Source organism: Myotis daubentonii, chromosome 7 (assembly GCF_963259705.1).
Source record: "Myotis daubentonii chromosome 7, mMyoDau2.1, whole genome shotgun sequence".
NCBI lineage: Eukaryota > Metazoa > Chordata > Mammalia > Chiroptera > Vespertilionidae > Myotis > Myotis daubentonii.
The window spans coordinates 26,947,969-26,962,454 of NC_081846.1; the positions used below are offsets into that span (position 1 = coordinate 26,947,969).

At 41.3% G+C, this 14,486-nt stretch overlaps 1 protein-coding gene across 3 annotated transcripts in view; it reads right to left on the reverse strand.

The window, feature by feature from the left end:
* DOCK10 (dedicator of cytokinesis 10) overlaps positions 1-14,248 on the reverse strand; it is a 211,883-nt gene extending 197,635 nt beyond the window's left edge. Inside the window, exon 1 of one of the 3 annotated variants that reach the window (XM_059703345.1) lies at positions 14,000-14,248. In XM_059703345.1, coding sequence (XP_059559328.1) covers positions 14,000-14,122 — 123 coding nt within the window. In that variant the 5' untranslated portion in view covers positions 14,123-14,248. The remainder of the gene's footprint in view (positions 1-13,999) is intronic. The other 2 variants (XM_059703346.1, XM_059703348.1) reach the window with 2 other exon arrangements.
* Between the last annotated feature and the right edge of the window lie 238 nt (positions 14,249-14,486).

The following is a 14,486-nucleotide window of genomic DNA, read 5'->3' on the forward strand; positions in this document are numbered from 1 at the left end:
GGCAGCAAACAACAGCTGATACTAACCTCACATGCTCAAGAATTAAACCTTGCGTGTACACTCATGTTTATAGATGTATGTATATCTGTTGAGTTTAAGGTTTATTTGCTTTTATTGGAGAGCCTCATAGAAATATGTCAATTCTAGACTTTTATTTTCTGATAATAAATTATACTTATGACTGCAATGGTGAGCTGGGCTGAAGGAAAAAAGGTATTGGGTTCAAGATGACCCATGGCCTTGCTCTGTGACCTTGACCATATCCACTTTAACCTCCCTGTGACTCACTTTCCTTATCTACTTTAGACTAAATTTTTCTTCAAGTCTAAATGTTTATGATTATAGGATGCCAAGAAATGTAGCACAACTTATTTTTTCTTATTCACCACATAAATTTCAAGTGGAGTTGGTATACATAAGTTCCAGAAGAAAGAATTCCTGGCCAAAATTTAGCTTGAGTCACTTAACACACATTAAAATTAAATACAATTTTAATATTAGCTTAAGTGCGCGTCAAAGAATATTTCTGGTGAACAGAAAAATGTTGCAAATAAACACACCAAAAGTTGTTACCAGTGGGTGGTAGGTTATGGGTGATCACTGGTGTTTTTCTTCATTATTTTCTACATTTTGAGTTATTAATTTAATAAAAGCAACAGAAGTTTAAAAAGTACAAATGTAAAGAGAAACTATTCAATGGAAATGGAAATTTAAAAACAGCAGCAACACACAGGGCGTAGTTATTACAATACTCTAAAACAGTGTCAGGAAAACTCCCTGAGTTAAGAAAAAGAAGCCGAGCTTTTCAAAACTAAAATAGCCCTCACATTCACTGATAAAATCATATAGTTCTGGTGATTTATTAAGAGTTTCCTTAAAAATATAAACCACTCTCCATCATGGGACTAGGAACGGATTATTGTTGTCAAAACTCTGTCACCCACATTTCCTGAATTTTAAGCAATCATTTTCTGCACCCCGCTCAGGGTTTTATTCAGCTGCAGCCTCAGGACTTCCAACAACATCAGAGGGAATGACAAAGACATCCCTGGCCCGATAGTGAGGGCTGTGTGTGCTACCAAGGAGTCCCCAAGGTAAGAAGCTGGTGTTGGAATAATGATAACGCCTCTTTGGACAAATTTTATTTATTCAAAAGTAGGCATTCATGCCAATCAACATTTAATTTTTTAATCTTCGAGTAGCCTTCTGAACTCAATTTCATTCATTTTACTTCAACTCAATTTGTGACTACTTAGCAGATACTATATGCTGGTACTTCATCATCAAAGTAATTCTTCTCAAACATACTTAAGTATTTGTTTAGCTCAAATCAGGCACTTAGATTTCCTTTTGTCTAACCTGTACTTTTGTCATCTCCAAGGGTGACATACTTTCTTGCATTTAGTAAGTACTTAGTGAACACCTACTATGTGCCAGATATTTTTATGCCTTGGGAGTATGGAAACAATAACCACAGTGACTATCCTTGACTACCCTCAGGGTACTGGAAATGTGAGGGCAAAACCATAGTTCATCCTCCTGGTCCCGCAGGCATCAGGGACAAGTGTCATGAAAACCATGGTGAGGTATGCCAGAGATCAGATGAGCTACAGAAATCAACAAAATCATGAAAAGTAATTTCTGGTGCCTCTAGTCTCCCATTTCTATTTCCTTTTATCCTATTGGAACAGGGATCTTTCCAAGGCCCACCTGCTAAGGAATGGATTTACATCTTGTGGTGAACTTAAGTCATCAGCCACTTTGTGTATTTAAAGTTAATTTCTTTTTTTCCTTTTCTTTCCATTTTTGTTAATCTTCACTGAGGACATTTTTTCATTAATTTTCAGAGAGATTGTGGAAGGAAAGGGGAGAGACACAGAGAGAGAAACATCGATGTGAGAGAGACACATTGATTGGTTGTCCCCCTCATACACTCATAACTGAGGTGTGTGCCCTAGACAGAAATCGAACCCGAGAGCCTTCAGTCCACAGGCCAACGCTCTGAGCCAAACTGCGAGGACTAAGGTTAATTTCTAACTGCTGAATGAAATACCCCAGACCTCCTTAGTGATCAGCTTTCTAAGAGACCAATCTGGGAAGAAAGACTCTGCTGTCTCTCCAACACCTCTGAAATCACACTATGTCAGGGACATTTCGCAGGTGTGAGAAGGAGGTGATAGAGGCAGCCACCAAAAACAGAGACAAAGAGCTAGAAAAAAAGAGCAGTTCTTGCTGCTTTTTCATGGCAGGGAGGAGGCCTGAAGCCTGGAGGACAGTTCAACCTCTCCCTGCTCTGGCTTGTGTGTTCCAGTCATGTGGCTGCTGAGAGGCCCTTGGCACAGACATGATGCCAGAGAGCTGCAATGACAAAGGGTGGGCTTGGGAACTGGACAGCTCGCTCTCTAAAGCAGATGGGCTTTACTGTTCTCTCCAGGAACAGAAAGAAGGAAGTGAGATTGCATGCTTGCCTGCAAGCCTGCACTAGGTCAGAAGAACCTGCCTTGCCCACCTTCATCCCTGTTGGCTGCCCTAAGGCCAGTTCTCATGCAACTAGCCCCTTCCTCAGGTATAAACAGTCATTCCCCTGATTACATCCTCTAATTACCACTTTATGCTACCATTTCATCGCTGAAATACAAATATGGTTGTGGATCATTTGGACTAATTCTTCCAGTTGCTAAAATCAGGTATCTTCACCAGCAATGGCGTTATTAAAATTAAAAAAAAAATCTTCTATGAAAACCCCTTAAAAAGAATAAGAATTGACTAGATTTTTAGGACTAAAGCATCTTTAAATATCTTATTATCCAACCGTCTTGTTTGAAAGATGAGGAAGTAAAACCTAAAAAAGACTTGGCCAAGGTTACACAGTCTGGAAAACACTGCTTCCTAATGATAAAAATATACATTTTTCTTAATTGATTGGCTAGCAGCCACATAATGACTTTGGCATCAAAAAACTGAAGGTAATGAATGAACCTTGACTGTTAGCACTCAGAAAGGTCCTGAAAGAACCTGATGTGTGCATTTTGGTATGACGATAAATTTTATTAATATTAGTGACACATACAGAAAAAATATATAGCTCTGTATATAGATATACTTTAAAGCAAACTGGAATACTTTCCCTTTAACAATATAACCTATTTTTGAATAAATGTCTGAAATGTCTGATTTTTAAATAAATGTAAACATATGAAAAGTAAATTACTTTAAATGTTAGTTCTCCATATTTGAATTTTCTTCTCAAAAACATTACGGAGTTCCAACATCACTTTCATTTTTGTGAAGGTTATTCAGCTATAGTCAATTTCCATTTACTTATTCAAAAGAGCTGTAACAAAGGGACTTTTAAGAGCTAAGCAAATAAACAATGAGTGCTCAAAAAATTCATTGCCATATTTCATCAAGAGGTAAATTTTGTTAAGTTTTTTGTTTTCTTGTTTGCCAAGTTGAATGTTCATGCCCATGGTCTCTTTTGGAATGTGTGATTTGAAAGGCCAAAAGTCATTGGTCATTTTGACAGCCGTAATTAGTCACTTAAATTGGTAATTACTAAAATAATGATATGAAGAAAAGCTCATTGTACTGATCATAAATGGTGTCTTCTTTTTAAACAGACACCCTCACACCACCACCAGATCTAGTCTTAAACTCTGCCATTTTGGCGTTTAACTAAAATTGAAAAGCTGCCAAGCATCCCAAATTCTACATTTCAGGAGAGGAGGTATGCTGAAAATGAATTACAGAAACTGACTATATTCACATGTAGCAGCACAATTAAAGGAACTTTTGATGATTTGGGCCCATTAATCCTTCTATTCTCAGAGGCAGACATTTCCACTTCAATCCAGCTGACAAATAGTAATGTTTTTAAGAGCAAGTATTTTTCTCTATTGCTACTAACTCAGTCACATTCATCACACTTCGTTATTTCTACATCATTTAATGTAGGTCACCACATCAAGTCCAGCAACCACAAGCATTTCTTTCCAGCCCACTGACACTTCTGTAAAAGATAAGAGGCACACAAATCTCACTTCATGGGGGGAAAAAACCCTCTCATTTGTAAACATGAACACTAAAATCAAGACTACAAAAGACAATGCAGCAGATATAAAGCTGCAACCCAACTACTCCACGCTCATGGTGCCAGAAATGCATTTCTATAGAAAGAGGAGACTCAAAGGCTGCCTTTTCAGAGCTAAAGAAGGCTTTGTTTGTGAAGCCTAACCTTCTCTGTGCCAGTCCTGCCCTTGGGAAGTGACTGAGCACTGACATAGATTCCAAAGTCGGTGCCTCTCTCGATATCACGTGCTGCTGACATGTCATAAATGAAAAATTGGTAAGCAGAGCAAAAGTAGTAGTCACAGCTATTCTCTTATTAAGAAACTCCTTTTAGAAATCTCTTCCTATGGCTAGCACTCTGAAGTTCCTTTTTCCTCCTTGCTCTCTCACATGGATGCTAACTGCATGTTTAATGAGACCTGCCTGCCTGCTTGCCTGCCTGCCTGGTGGGACTGGCCAGCAGCACTGGGTGGTCCTGAAGAACGCTGACTGCTTGCATGTGACTCCTGGATGCATCACTTCCTCGCCATTTGATCTGGGGCAAGTTCCTGATCTCTAAGTATCTCTTTCCTCATCTACAAAATATAAGTAAAACTCCTTTGCCGTAGGCTTGTCATGAGGATCAAAAGAGATTGTACAAGTAAAACACCTGGCACAGAGGACGTACTTTCTGTATAATTGTGTTTCTACCACGTGCCAACTAGATGGTGAAGATGACTCAAGGAGCAGCATTAGCAGATACTGACTGCCTGGAAATTTTTAAGTCATAATTCCTCTGTGATGTCTCACTGATGCCTGTGCATCCAGCCCACTCTCCTGACTTTCCTTAAGCACCTCATCTCAGTAGTAAATACAGTATAAAAGCAGTGACAGAGACGAGTTCCCTGCTCTCAGTGGCACTTACATTGAAGGAAAGAAGGTTGGAAAAGAAAAATAAGAAGTTAATTAAATAAAAATATCAATGGAGATAGTGATCAGAGATCTAAGGAAAAGGAAGCAGAAGAATGGGAAAGAGAAGGCAGCAGCAGAGAGAGGCTGAGGAAAATACTTTAATATGGTGATTCAGGATGACTTTCCTGATAAGGTAACATTGGAGAACCTGAAGGATCAGCGGAAGAGGCCCTGAGAACTTGGGCAGAGAAATGGTCAATGCAAGAACCCAATCATTGAATCCCCTAAATTTACAGATCAGGAAACTGAGACTCCAAAAAGAGAATTGACTTAAAAAAGCATCAAAGGCCATGGTTGGAATTCTCTTCTCCAGACTCACAGGTGTGGACACTTCCCGCACCAGCTCCCATTCATCAAACTCCCATATGGCCAAACTGTTCAAAGTACAAGAGAACACTTTAGCTCTCGGATAGTCAAGGAGAGAAAAGAGCATCCCAAGATAGGGGTGCAGGACAGTCAGTCAAAGGACACTGGACCACATTACAGCCTATGGGCAGACCAAGGTCTTTAACTCCATGGAATCCCATCCTTAGGACCTTCAAATGTAAACAAGAGAAATCATTTCTTCTCCGAGACTCAGTGAGTATAAGAGAAAAGAAACATTTTCATGACTTTCTGATTCTAGCAATCAGATTTTCTGATATAACCAATTATTTTCATTATGATAGCAACGTAAGTCTTATAAAGCAATAAGGAGTCATCATTGCATATCCTTCACGAGTTAGCAAGATTCTGCTTTAAAATTTGTTGGTAAGAGGGGTAACACCTACCACACACTGCAACACATCTTTAGGGCTGTAACCCAGGGTGAGACCTTCTGCATATTCAGATGGCAACAGTTTCCTGTACGTTACGGATTTTTTTTTCTTAAACTAGAAGCTAAATGTAAGTTCACACTACCATTAAGGTGCTAAATGAAGCAGAAAATATATTGCAAAATAAAAGGGACTTCCCTAAAGTTACTTTTCAATGAATCAATCCCACTTTCATTCTTAGTTGGTCTGAGTGTTATCTTTGCCTCAAGGGACTCTTTCAAAGAATTGCAGAATAAACCACATTATACTGGACCCTCATACAATTGTCTTTCCTGACTATATGCTGCCAAAAATGGCTGATGTAGCTTATTTTTGTGTTTCTCAAATTTTACTGTGCTTAGGCGTCACCGGAGGATCTTGTTAAAATGCACATTCTGGCCGAGTAGGTCCACAGGGGAGCTTGGATTCTGCATTTCTAACAAGCTTCCATGTGATGCCAATGCTGCTGGCCCACAGAACACTCTGAGTGATAGGGTGTATCACTGCATCATGTCCCCCTTTATGAAAAATCACAGAAAAATTTCTCTTGTCTCTTGAGTCTCAGTACAAGTTAAAACTAAACATGTCTACAGCAAATTATTTTCTTCTACCTCAAGAACTTCTCAATCTCATGGATGATCATGTTTTTCTGTTTGACTTGGCCACTAGGAAGCACCTTTAGCAAGACTATAGGACTTAACACTTATGCATTTTATTTACTAATCCTTCTCCATTTACTGACTCCTCCTGACTACATCTAACTTTCCTAATATTGCTTTTTGTTGTTCATAATATTGTTTTTTACCCCCTTACTTACTACATTTTTGTTGTTGCTGTCTTACATCTATCTTTGTAAAACACTTAGAATCACTCCTTTGAATATGATAGCATGTGAGTAAAGGATTCCAACACAACCCAGTTCAATGGAAATATGTGCCCAAGGACACACAATGCATGGACAATTTTCAGGCGCTTGATGGAGTGGGGTGAAGTGACTGAGCATGAAGAGGAAGCTAGTCCTAGAATAGAAGTGGACTTGAGAAGAATTAACTCCACCCTCTTTCAGAGTGTGCTTATGGTTTTGCCAGATAAATGGCTGAGTAAGCTTACTAGTATACTTTAAGGTCTTGACAACTGAGCTCCCACTTGCCTTGGGCATATTTGTTATTATTACTGGTAACTGGAATAGACTATGCTGTGGCTTCTAATCTCAGAAGAACATTAAAGTGAATGCTAACAGGTACTCTAAAATACCAATGGGGCTACAGTTATTGCTCCTTAGGTAGAGCAACTGATCGGAGGCCACATCAACCAAAATCAACTCCTCATGTCTTCCAATTTAGAGATGCTGTTGGAAACCATTACAAAAAATGGAAGGTAACCCTCTGCTAGTTACTATTCAGGTTATAGAAGATATCACACACCAGTCCCTTCATTTAGAGCAAGGTATTTAACCCTATGACTCTCAATGACCTCCTCTGTAATTTGCAACATTATCCCTCATAAGATTGCTCTGAAAATTAAATAAAATACCACTATGCTGGGCACTCGGTAGGTTCTCAAGAAATGGTTCATCATAATACATTGATTACTACTCTTTTCTTATGCTAGGCCTTAAAAAATGGTGAAGAAAAAGACAGCCAAACACCATACATGTGTACTCATTCTTTCAGTTTTTAGACCCACCTAGAAATTTTCTTTTTACAGTTATTTCTGCAATGCCCTTGAGAACTCAAAAACATTAGTTGGTACAATCAATAATATTCAACCTTGATCTTGTCTAATACGTCCATGTTGACTTCTTCACCAGGCAAGGGACTTTCCTCATGTCAAAACATAAAAGTGTGATTTCTGCTAAAGTGTGTGATTTCTGCTCAATGTGTGATTTCTGCCAAAGTGTAAATACTCTTGTTATGAAAAGCCCTGTCCAAAAAAAAGACACAACAAAAGACTGCTGTGAATGCCAAATAAGCAGGCCTTTACTTTGCATAGGGCTTTTAACTCTAGATACGAACAGTAAAACAAGTGTTTCATTTTTATACAATTCACTTTTGGCATCTTTTCACTAGCTCTTACCGCCAGCATGACTTTTTGTTAACATCTAGAATTTCCCACTCACTTAAAAAACAAAAACAAAAAACCAAACACCTCCTACTCTAAACTATTCAAATATCACAAAGTTCAGAGGAGAGGAAATTCTTCCTTCTAGGAATTCCTCCTGGTCCTGTAAACATTTTATATGTCATTACTTCTCTACCAAGGATCTTTGGTCTGTTGAAGGTTCTGCTTTTTATTCAAAGCTCCCTAAAATATCAAACAAATGTTGTATCATTGGGGAACAGAGGAAGTGACGAAACATCAAATCAAAGCGAAGGTATGGATTTTTGTGCTTACACTAAAGTCAATACTATCCCCTCTTAACCTCTAACCCTTTCTGGGTGGGTATGAAGGGACAGAACATGCTGGTTAAGTACAGTCATTTCTGGCAGGATGCTTCTTAAAAGAAGCTAATAAAGTTAGATAGAATTCACAAATGAGTTGCAGAGGAATTTTTGTGTCATAATAAATACCATACATGTGTTAAAGAATGAATGAAAATAAAGTGGTATGTTCTGATCTAGGAAACACACAAGAGGCTTTGGGCAAAAGCTGGCCAAATCTTTGGTGAACCTTCACTGTCTCTTAGGCATCCTTTCCTTCATCTGACCCTCCTCCTTCTTAGCTCTCACCCTCTCTGTTATTCCAAATTTCCCATTACTCTGCCTCACCCAATCATGTTCTATAAGTAAAACTCCAGCCCTCCTGGTATGGCTAAGTGATTGAACACTGACCCATGAACCAAGAAGTCACCTGTTCCATCCCAGGTCAAGGTACATGTCAGGGTTGCAGGCAGTAGGGGGTGTGCAGGAGGCAGGCATTGATAATATTTCTTTCTCATCAATGTTTCTATTTCTCTATATCTCTCCCTTGTTATCTCTCTTAAAATCAATAAAACATATATTTTTTAAAAATCTCTAGTTCTTTCAAAGAGACAAATCTGATTTGTTAGCAAAGACTAGTCTATATTTTTAAAGTATTTTTCTTTTAAAATTCTATCAAATATAATACATATATGCACACAAGTGTACAAATCCTAGGTTTATAGCTTACTAAAATGTAGAAAGCCATCTAAATGAACTAATTAATGCAAAAGTACAAATATACTTCATACATTTTAAAAGGGCTTCTTACCAAAAAAAAATAAAATTTCTAATTAGTGGCATTACAACTTTGAGGCCAACATGGTATGTACATGCAACCAAAGTAATAAAACACTCAAGTCCGAACATGAGAGAAATGTTTCTAATTATTTTCTAACTGAAATTCTGCTCCAGAAAAGCTTACTTTGTGGAACTACCACGAACGAAATGTCAGCAAATTAAACTTCACTTGATCCTGAGATTGACTTTTGCATGAATTATGATTCACTCATTTTCTATAAAAAAAACTTTTGGATAACTATAGTAAAAACTTCTCTTTTCAAAATGTATGGCTTTTCCCATAAATTGTTCATTATTATTATTATTATTATTATTATTAATTATTATTATTGCTTCTTTTATCTTCTTAACTTCCTTAAGATATCTTTGACATATAAGAATTATATATATTTAAGTGTATAATGTGATGGCTTGATATATGTTACATTGTGGAAAAAGCCATCGTAGTCAAGTTAAAGAGCTTATCCATGACTTGTACATAGTTCCATTGTGTGTTGAGACAATTCAATTAAAGATAGATCCTCTTAGAAATTTCAGCCTAGCCGGTGTGGCTCTGAGGCTGGGTGTTGACCCAGGAACCAAGAGGACACTGGTTTGATTCCTAGTCAGAGCATCTGCCCGGATAGCAGGCTTGATCCCCAGTAGGGGGCATGCCGATGATTTTCTTTCATCATTGATGTTTCTTTCTCTCTCTCCCTTCCTCTCTGAAATCAATAAAATATATATTTTAAAAAAGATAGATCCTCCTAGAAACTTCAAATATACAAAGCAGTATTGTCAATTATTGTCACCATGCCGTACACTGGCTCTCCAGAAGTCATCTGTCTTGCATAACTGGAAGTTTGTGTGCTTTAGCCAACACCTCTTCATTTCTCCCTTACTCTCACTCCCCCATCCCATCCCAGCAATCACTCTTTGCTTCCCTGAGTTTTAACATTGTATATTCCACATATAAGTGGGTTCATGCAGTATTTGTCTGACTTACTTCACTTACCATGTCCTCCAAGCTCATCCACATTGTTGTAATTGGCAGGATTCCCTTCTTATTAAAAGTTGAATCATATTCTCTCTCTCTCTCTCTCTCTCTCTCTCTCTCTCTCTCTCTGTATATGTATATATATATATATATATATATATATATATATATATATACACACACACACACACACACACACACACACACACACACAATACACACTAGGTATATCAGTTAATAATGAGGATTGTTTTCAATAGATTGAGTTACACATATGTTGATGTATATGCGATTTGATATGTATGCTATTTTGTTGTATCGACAACACGCTTCAAAACTTCATATGCCAAATTTGCTGAAGGTGTTAACATCATAGATATTTTTACACTTAAAAATGTCAAATTTAGTGCCAAAAAAAGAGCATTTGTAGGAAGATATAATTCATTACTTTATTTTGAAGAAAAGTGCTGCTGAATACTTCGGGAAGCTTATGGTGAACATGCTCCATCTCAAGATACTTGTGAACGCTGGTTCAAACACTTTAAAAGTGATTATTTCAATGTGAAACACAAAGAATGGCTAGGTCAACTGAAAAAGTTTGAAGCCCAACAATTGCAAGCATTATTGGATGAGGATGCATGTCAAACCCAAAAATAACTCACAGAAAAATTAAACGTTACTCAGAAAACAATTTCCGATTGTTTACAAGCAATGGGAAAGATTTTAAAGGAAGGAAAATGGGTGCCATATCAACTGAACGAAAGACAAATGAAAACCGAAAAGTCATCAGTAAAATGTTGCTTCAATAGCAGGAAAGAAAGTCTTTTTTGCATCGAATTGTGAGTAGTGATGAAAAGTGGATTTATTTTGAGAATCCCAAATGCACAAAATCATGGGTTGATCCAGATCAACCATCAACATTGACTGCAAGGCCAAATCGCTTCGGAAAGAAGACAATGCTCTAGCCAACATCTAGATGGGGGGGGGGGGGTGGAGGCGGGTAAGAGTAAGGGAGAAATGAAAAGATGTTGGCTAAATGAAGAGATGTTGGCTAAAACATACAAACTTCCAGTTATATGTATCCTTTTTTTTTTTTAATCCATTCATCCCTCAACACACATTTAGGTTGTTTCCATATCTTGACTATTGTAAAAATGCTGCATTGAACACAGCAGTACAGATATCTCTTTGTAATTGTTATTGAAGAGGGAAGCAAAATAAGGTGAGTCTCCTGCATAGAAGCCTTCTTCAATGTCTCAGGTTAAAACTGAAATCAAATTTGCTTTGCTATCTCCCTCAGCTTTCCTCAGCAACTGCCCTAAGTTGGCTCCCTAGTCAATGACCTCACTCAGCATCCTTTGCCCTCTGCTCTCCATAACCCAAATACATTTTGACGCTTTCTTATCCTATGTGTATATGTGCAGTGATATATATATATATATATATATATATATATATATATATATATATATATCACTGTCTAGATATATAGACATAGTATAGACATAGGGATGTATGCCATTCTCAACCATTCTTATTGGATAAAGCAAAGTTCTAACCCTACAACAATCTCTCTGTAGCATATGGAGCATTTCTGTCCCTAAACAGAGATTTCAGAAAGGACACTAGGAATCTAGCAGCGACACAGTTATTCTCAGCAGAACTTTCTAGCATCTCTCAAATAGTTTTCAATAGATGACAGCTTGTTCCAATCAAGCAGTTCTTGTCTGTACAGAAGTGGGCTACCCATAATCTTCTTCCCCCATCCTATTAATTTTTTCCCTTGACAACCAGGATTTGAGGATTTGAAGTAACAAACAGTCTTAAGGGATTGGCTCAACTTAGGCCAAGATCAGCCTCCACTGTGCAGTTCAATTACAAGGTTTTAGATTCATAAGGGATGCTCTGCCATACAAAATCCCACTGAGTTTGGGTGCCAACTCAGAAAACTCATCACTGGAAAGCATGGAAAGCAAAGACATGTTTTCTTGTGGCCAGAATCACTGCCAATAGTGCCTGACTAGATGTGTAAGATCCTATGACATGTCTTGGCAAAAGCTAGTTCAGGAGTGTTGGCCAAGGTGCTGAAGTGAGGGGAGGGAGGCAGGGACACCTTTGTTGGTGAATCACCCCCCACCAGTCATTTTAAACATTGAGCTTATTCATTTTGACAAGATGCCCTAGGATTTCAAAGGTGACATGAATTTAGAGAAAGTAATGTGTGTGTGTGTGTGTGTGTGTGTGTGTGTGTAGAAAGGTATGCAGGATACATATTCTTTATAGAAATTCCAGCATGAGAAACACTCTGGGTCTAGGACAACTCACTTAAAAACAAAACATTTAGAGCTGTTTATTCCAACTGAATGCTCCTTATTTCCCTGCACTTCTCTATCAAATCATTACTGACATTTGGCAAAAATGAATCATTTGCAAAATAAAGCTATTGTAAAGCAAATGGCAGAGGATGACAAAGCCACACTCCTAAATAATCACTCAAAATTAAAGATTATTTTCCATGCATGCCTAGAGGTTTTCTTATTATCTCTACTTTTACTGGAATTGGACCTTTTCTTTTAAATGCTCTTTTAGCCAGTTTATCCTTCCTGCCCTGAAAGTGTGCCCGCTGATATCAGAACCACAGGGTAGGCTAACACTTGAATCACCTCTGAGTGACTGCAGGCTGCCATCCATGGTAAATGAAAGAGAAGGCACCCTGGGCACCGTGAGTGGGTTCACAGTACAACCACCCCCGCCCGCATGGGCATCCGATGCCTCCTCCCTCTGCCAGGCAATTAGCTTCCGTTCTGTTCAGCTTTCTGAACTCTGGCTTTCGAGAAAAGTCCTTGCTGTGGGAACTGGCTCTGGGCAGCTCTTGGCTCCCTCCTGATGGGTGACTGGCAAGAGTAACACTTTCTTTGACACTCTTAAAAGAAGCCGTTTAATTCCTAATGCTATTTCCTGGCGAAAAGGAAAATGCAACCCACCACATGGGATTCCGGTCCAGCAAAAGGCCAGCCAAGAGGGCGGTGCGGCTGTTGAGCCCAGGTCTTGCTGGAAGGCTGTTTCCTCTGGCTTCCCTTTCCCATCGGGGTTGATTTTTTTTTTCTCCCCTCCTGACACTTCCAGCCCGGAGTGTGACACCTACTGGAATTTATGAACAGCCGAAGAGGGACGGATCTGATTTTGGCATCAGGCGAGAACGGCTGGCTTCTGCCCCAGGATTTCCCGCGGAAATCACCCAGCACTTAGAAGGCTCTTCAATGAGGAAGTGACCAGTACAGCGATCTTGGCGGGAGAGCCCCGCGAACATTTTAGAAAAATGCCAGAAACCATTGGATAGCTAACGACCCACGTCTCCCCCCGCCTGTTCGCCCTGCCCTTTCTGGAGTCGTAGAAAGTGGTCTGTGCGTTTTCCGCCCCGTAGAGGGTGGGCGATGCGAAGTACATTTATGTCCCCGATTGCATTGACAGGGGGCTCCCAGCTTTGGCCCCAGTGAGGACCTCGGACTACCAGCTCCCTTCACTGCGCACCAGTCACTGGGCTGAGGGGCGATGCGCACAGCTGTGGACCGAGGGGTTCGGTCCAGTAGATCCCCCCACTCCTCGGGTCCCCCGCACCCACAGCCTATCGCCCCCGCGATGCAGTCCCGCCACCTCCCCGCCGCCTCCCACCCAGACACATCCTCTCCCACGCTGCGCTCCTGCCGCCTGCGCGGCTGCTCCTCCGAAGGTCCCAGGTCCCCAAACGCGCCCGGTTCTCACGCGTCGGTGGCACTGCCTCGCAGAGGTGGCGCCGGGGACGCGAGCGAGCAGAGGCGGCGCGGGAGGGCGAGCGGGGGAGGGGAGCGAGGAGCGGCGGGGACAGGGCGCGCCGGGTGCCGGGCGGCCCGGCTCGGGGTCCCCGGCCGCCCGGGGCGCGCGGGGAGGCGCGGAGGACGCGCCGCACTCACCCGCTGCTGCTGCCGAGTGCTGACGGCCACGGCGGCGGCGGACGCGGCGCTGTGCCGGAGCTCGGCCGCCTGCCCGGGTCTCAGCAGGCTCCGCGTGAACCTGCGGGTCCGCTCCACGGCCATCGCCGGCGGCCGATCCGCTGCGGCCGGAGCGCGCGTCCTGCCGGCCTGCCCAGCGCCGAGCTCCTTTCCCCACAGCCGTTCAGGAAGCGGAACTCGGCGCCTTTCCCCCCCTCTTCCTCGCCGAACTCGCTAGAGGCGGGTTTTTCTCTCCGGCAACCCCACTCCCCACCCCCTGCTCTCCGCAGAAGCTTCTCGACGACTTTCCAAACTCTGCGCTCCTCCCGGCGCGCGCGGCCAACTGGGCGAGCGGGCCCGGCCCGGCGGCGGCGCCTATGCCGCGAGGGGCGCGGGGCGCGCGTGGGGCGGCCGCAGCCCACGCTCCCCGCAGGCTCAGCTGGCTGGCCGGCCGGGGCTGTCCCCGCCA